The sequence below is a fragment of the Oncorhynchus mykiss genome, chromosome 7, assembly GCF_057628025.1.
Source record: "Oncorhynchus mykiss isolate SJ-2025 chromosome 7, ASM5762802v1, whole genome shotgun sequence".
Taxonomy (NCBI): domain Eukaryota; kingdom Metazoa; phylum Chordata; class Actinopteri; order Salmoniformes; family Salmonidae; genus Oncorhynchus; species Oncorhynchus mykiss.
This window is the reverse complement of record NC_143028.1, coordinates 62,071,126-62,077,787: the sequence shown is the minus strand read 5'-3', so window position 1 is coordinate 62,077,787 and position 6,662 is coordinate 62,071,126. Positions and strand designations below refer to the sequence as shown.

Genomic DNA, 6,662 nt, shown 5'->3' with positions numbered 1-6,662 from the left:
CTTGTGTATAAATGTTAGTATTTTTAGTAGCACCTTGTGTATAAATGTTAGTATTTTTAGTAGCACCTTGTGTATAAATGTTAGTATTTTTAGTAGCACCTTGTGTATAAATGTTAATATTTTTGGTAGCACCTAACGTGTGACCAACTGTGATCAAACATGAATTGTCATAGAGGAATAATTATATTTGTGTACATAGTCCAGTCAAAAACATTCAATGACACAGCATCTTTTCATGCATGCATTTATTAATCTAGAATAACATTTTCATAAGAAGTATTTATAAAATGTATTCAGCAAATGATAATATACAAGTGGCCAACAAAAGCCACACGTATGTAGCCTCACATTGTACCAATTAAATCTCAATCCTTCATCGTCAAAGTATGAAAGTAGTTCAGTATGTCATTCCAAAGCTCAACCATTCACAATAGGTATCTTTCCACCTCAGCTATGATTTGGTATGTATGTCACCCTCTTAACATAAATGACAGTCAATATACCAAGTGCAGATTTTTGAAAGAGTAGAGACGCCTTGATGTGTGCAGTGTAATTACATTTATATTTTAGTAATTTAGCAGACGCTCTTCCCCAGAGTGACTTACTGTACAGGAGCAATTAGGGTTAAATGCGTAGCTCAATCAAGGGCACATGGACATATTTTTCACCTAGTTGGCTAAGGGATTCAGACAAGTGACTCTTCAGGTACTGGCTCAATGCTCTTAACTGCTATGCTACCTGCAACCACCCATAATTGGCAAGAATCCACTTTGTGTCAAAGTAGCATGACTTGCCTTTTAGTGGTATTGCTGTTCATTAATGCAGGTGTTGCTCAGAGAGGAATTGTTTGTCTCACTTTGAAGAGTGCCCAAAGCTACGGAGCTATAACAAAACCTTCAAGTGGTTCGTCATGAAAACTCTTGAGGATTCAACTTGCTGGGAAAAAATGAAAAATCACAATGTAAAAGTTCTCCTGTGCTCTGGTGGTCTAAGGAAATACAACATATATTGCACAATAAAAATGGGCTATGTTTGATTAAGCAATGTTTTGTGTTTTGAGGACTGTACTGTAAGAGGGCATCTTCTGATTAGAAAATAAATCTACCTAATTGAAAATATGCCAGTTCATGTAAAAAATGTAATCCTTTGAAGTTGTTATGCAGGGCCCACAGAGGACACTTCTGTCTTGCTTGCTGACACAGAGGTCTCATCTTCAGCTCCTGAACTAATTCCTACAGCAGCCAACATGCAGCTACGGAACTGTAGAGAGAGAAGGATAATTAGAGAAATATATTGTTAGCATTTTTCACTTTGCCCAACATGAGCATTGTTTATTGATGCACAAAAGAGAGAGCCCAACATACATTGTATACAAAATATTAAAGACACCTGCTCTTTCCATGACATAGACTGTCCAGGTGAATCCAGGTGAAAGCTATGGTCCCTTCTTGATGTCACTTGTTAAATCTACTTCAATCAATGTAGTTGAAGGGGAGGAGACAGGTTATAGAAGGATTTTTAAGCCGTGAGACATTTGAGACATGGATTGTGTGTGTGTGTGCCATTCACGGGGTGAATTGGCAAGTTAAAATATTTACATTTCTTTGAACAGGTTATGGTAGTAGGCGCACCGGTTTGTGACAAGAACTGCAATGCTGCTGGGGTTTTCACACTTTCACATTTTCATGTGTGTGAGGGGTTGTTTGGTATAGTCAGTGTTTGTTACCAACCTGTTTGTTCATCAACACATAGATGACTGGGTTGAAGATGGCTGAGCTCTTTGAGAAGAAGGCTGGAATAGCCATGGCTGTGGCTGTAAAGGCAGCTCCTTTGTTGAAGAAAATCCAGGCAGCAAAGCTGGCATAGGGGGTCCAGGCAATCAGAAAACCACAAACCATCAGGAAGCACATACGTGTCACTTCCTTCTCAGCTTTCTGGGTAGATGCTGAGTCCTGCTGGGAAGCTGCAGCCTGAAAACAAACAAGGGAACACACATGAAATCAGATAATTGCTTGAAAAAAAGTATGGGCAGTATATCTCAACTACATTCAACCACTGAATATCGAGTGATTAATTTGTTGTGTTTAGGAAAAAGGGATAGACAAACTGTCTGTCTGAGCAGTGTACTAGAATTAACCGCCTTACCGCCTTGACTGTGAGGACAAGGCTTCCGTACGTGAAGAAGATGGTGACGACAGGAACACAGAAGTGGCAGGAGAACATGTAGATCACATATGATTCATTGTTGAAGCCTTCGGCCAAGGTGTAGTAATCAGGTCCACATGAGCACTGCATGCCCTCTGGGATATATCTATGTGGGAAAGACAATAAATGAAACTGTTTTAAAATATTTTGCTTTAAAATGTATAAAAGGTTATCACAGTTATTCACTTGATGAAGTATTTGAGTTGTAAACTCCCATCTGAAAGACCATTACTGTAATTACTATACTTGTCAAATGTATTAATCAGATCATTGACTTAGATGCTGTATAACTATACTTATGCAGTATAATCCAATTAGATTGTTTTTGCCCTTTCCCAGAGCCAAATCCAATCCTGAAGGGCAGAATGTTGAGAGGCTACTGTCATCATTCTAAAAACACAAACTCACTACTAAAAACACTACTTCCACCTACTTCCACCTCACCTCACTCCATCTCACCAGATCAGATCACAATCTTTTCCAAAACATTCCTGGCCACTATGATTGGATCTTGGAGAACCAGAAACGATTTTAAATTCAGGTGTAAATATAATTAATTATTTCAAATACAGTTTTCACCTTATTTGGAAGAGGAAGTAGTCAGTTTACTGTGCCTGTTAAGTTTTATGAATACCATTGTAACAACAATGAGAGAACTGAGAGGCAAAGACTGACAAGAGCTACTGTACAGTACTGTAGTAGAGAACTAAACAAGCGCTCCTAGTTTATTGAAGTTGGGGGAAGGTCGGCAGATTACCTGCAGATTGCTTGCCTGCCCTCTCTACAGGGTGCAAACAGTACCATAACCAATATCAATCATTTACTTCTCATCCAGTTTTGCATTAACTAATCAGACAGGGTATTTAACATTGTTTGTACTTGATCTATCCATTGTGGGTGAATCTTAACTTCCACTTATCTCAAATTTTCACTTTGTCTCCATTGAAATCACTGCACGACAAAGTGAAACTTAAGTGGAAGTTGCGATTCCAGAACCAGCAACTGCCATTTGTGGTGAGCAAGATGAGTTACCCCCTTCAATGTAAAGCTCTGTGAGACCTCTTATTAATCAATGTTTTGAGTTACCTAGACCAGCCAACCAATGGGGGGGCAGCACAGGCCATTGCCATGACCCAGGTGAATGCACATCCGGCACCAGCGTGGGTGGTAGTGAATGTGAAGCTGCCCATGGGCTTGCAGACGACAATGTATCTCTCAATGGCCAGCACCACCAGAGACCACAGAGCAACCTGACCTACAATGAGACAAGGAAAGTGAACAGTTAGGACTTGTTTTCCATTTGGTTGCTGAGACTTCTTCCAGCATCTCCATCAATGTGTGTATCTCAAACAATTAATATTTTTTTAGACCAGGATTGGTTGCTTGTATCAGTCGGTTTGCTCAGACATAAATTGTTGATCTAAATATAGCAACAAAATATATATAATTTGACCTAGTTTGGCTGTATTACACAAATCCAGTGAGACCAGGTGAGACTTTTATCCAGTGAGACCAGGTGAGACAACCACATATCACAGTCATAGAATGTACATTTTCCCTTAATCCATTAGTTATGAGGAAAGTCAGTGCTAGTAAGAAAATACACATTTGTCTTATGTGTGTATGTGTGTGGGTGTGGGGTGTGTGTGTATGTGACTAGATGTTCTCTTACCTCCAAGTGTAGCCATGAAACCCTCGATGGCACAGCCCATAGGTCCAAAGACGAAGTAGCCATTGACAGCAGATGTAATGGTGATGGTGAATCCAAACATTACCATGATCATTCCAGCTGCAGCCAAGTTGACCAGAATGAAGTTGAGGGGTTGCTGGAGCTTCTTGTTTGTCGCTGTGACGTACAAGGTCAGGCCGTTGATGGGGAATCCAAAACAGATCAGGAAAAACATGTAGACAGCAAGCAGATAGAATTGCCATGGATCCGCCAAGTAGTACTGAGGGTATTCAAAGGGACTCCTTACAAGCCCAGTCCTGTTGGACATGGGGATGTAGAAGTTGTTTCCTTCAGTGCCGTTCTGCATCTTTAACCAGGGAGTGGTTGAGATGAAAAGTGGAGAATCTGCTCTAGCTGCAGTCTAGTGTCTTCTGGCTCCTTTATTATCAGGGATTCTATGGGTATGGTTATATACCCTTCTAAGCAGCCTCATCAGGGATCAACTGGTGATCAAGGAGAGTACCACGTGGAGGGGGAGGCAGGGGGTGGGGGCACGTGGGGAGACGGGCGGGGGGATTTGAATGAGAGTGATTGGATAATTGGTCTTGTCATAATCACCTAGATCAAGGGTAGGCAACCCTGGTCCTGGAGTACCGCAGGCATTTCATGCTATTGATTTATCTGACATGAAAGACCAGATGTTTTGAATTTAGGCAATCACTGAACTGATCAATTTGGTAAGTTTGGGTTATAGTTTGGGTTCTGTTCTATATATAAAAACCAGTTTTATTCAGAGAGCATGACAGACAGAGCTGATGCAGTCACTCTGGCACCACCATAACACGCAGCCTGCTAGGCTTTGCATACCTGTCAATTGAAATGGATTCCAAGTGACTACCTCATGAAGCTGGTTGAGAGAATGCCAAGAGTGTGCAAAGCTGTCATCAAGGCAAAGGGTGGCGACTTTGAAGAATCAAAAATCGAAAATCTATTTTGATTTATTTAACACTTTTTTGGTTACTACATGATTCCATATGTGTTATTTCATAGTTTTTATGTCTTCACTATTATTCTACAATGTAGGAAAAGTAAAAAATAAAGAAAAACCCTTGAATGAATAGGTGTGTCCAAACGTTTGACTGGTACTGCATATTTGGTATCCAGTTTCAAATTTGGGAGGTGGTTTAACATTTAGGGATTGAGGGCTGTCGCCAAAAATATAATATTGAGAGGGAAATAGTGCTTTTTTTTTACCTGAAAATGAAGTTAACCACATGTCACCATCTGCAGTAAAAATGCAAATATACATCATTTGAGTAAGATTCCATAGGCTACTGTTTCAGGATCAGCACCTTTCAAATGAGAAATAGGGCATAATTCTTTATCTCAATCAGCCAGGCAGTTAGCAGAACAGGTTCATATGATTTGGATTTAGATTCAGTTAGACAATTTTTTAGACAACTACCTACCTACCTTTTCTAGTAGGCTTAAATTGAAGATTTGGCAAATAGGAGTGGCAATATCGTCCACTATTATCCTCAGTAATTTTCCATCCAGATTGTCAGACCCCGGTGGCCTGTCATTGTTGATAGACAACAACAAGAAATGTCACCTCTTCCACACTGAATTTACGGAATTCAGAAGCACAATGCTTGTCTATCATAATTTGATCAGATATACTTGGATGTGTGGTGTCAGCGTTTGTTGCTGGCATGTCATCCCAAAGTTTGTTTTTTCTTGCCAATGAAAAGTCATTAAAGTAGTTGGCAATATCAGTGGGCTATTCAATGAATGATGGAGGCGAGTTGTATTTTTTTACCAAAAATGTCATTTAAGGTGCTCCAAAGCTATCATTCTTTACATAGTGCGTGTTTGTATGTTGAGCCAAAGTAAGCTTTATAGTTAAAATGTATATATATGTACAGTGCCTTGCGAAAGTATTCGGCCCCCTTGAACTTTGCAACCTTTTGCCACATTTCAGGCTTCAAACATAAAGATATAAAACTGTATTTTTTTGTGAAGAATCAACAACAAGTGGGACACAATCATGAAGTGGAACGACATTTATTGGATATTTCAAACTTTTTTAACAAATCAAAAACTGAAAAATTGGGTGTGCAAAATTATTCAGCCCCTTTACTTTCAGTGCAGCAAACTCTCTCCAGAAGTTCAGTGAGGATCTCTGAATGATCCAATGTTGACCTAAATGACTAATGATGATAAATACAATCCACCTGTGTGTAATCAAGTCTCCGTATAAATGCACCTGCACTGTGATAGTCTCAGAGGTCCGTTAAAAGCGCAGAGAGCATCATGAAGAACAAGGAACACACCAGGCAGGTCCGAGATACTGTTGTGAAGAAGTTTAAAGCCGGATTTGGATACAAAAAGATTTCCCAAGCTTTAAACATCCCAAGGAGCACTGTGCAAGCGATAATATTGAAATGGAAGGAGTATCAGACCACTGCAAATCAACCAAGACCTGGCCGTCCCTCTAAACTTTCAGCTCATAAAAGGAGAAGACTGATCAGAGATGCAGCCAAGAGGCCCATGATCACTCTGGATGAACTGCAGAGATCTACAGCTGAGGTGGGAGACTCTGTCCATAGGACAACAACCAGTCGTATATTGCACAAATCTGGCCTTTATGGAAGAGTGGCAAGAAGAAAGCCATTTCTTAAAGATATCCATAAAAAGTGTTGTTTAAAGTTTGCCACAAGCCACCTGGGAGACACACCAAACATGTGGAAGAAGGTGCTCTGGTCAGATGAAACCAAAATTGAACTTT

General features: G+C 40.0%; 1 protein-coding gene across 1 annotated transcript; it reads right to left on the bottom strand.

Moving 5' to 3' along the window:
• Window positions 1-230: 230 nt before the first annotated feature.
• LOC110528329 (green-sensitive opsin-like) lies at window positions 231-5,128 on the bottom strand. The gene is made up of 5 exons (XM_021610312.3): window positions 3,878-5,128; window positions 3,292-3,460; window positions 2,146-2,311; window positions 1,731-1,970; window positions 231-1,260 (listed from the first exon to the last, which is right to left on the bottom strand). Exons 1-5 carry the CDS (start codon window positions 4,239-4,241, stop codon window positions 1,156-1,158), a joined length of 1,044 nt encoding a protein of 347 aa, XP_021465987.1. The 5' UTR covers window positions 4,242-5,128; the 3' UTR covers window positions 231-1,155.
• Window positions 5,129-6,662: the final 1,534 nt, after the last annotated feature.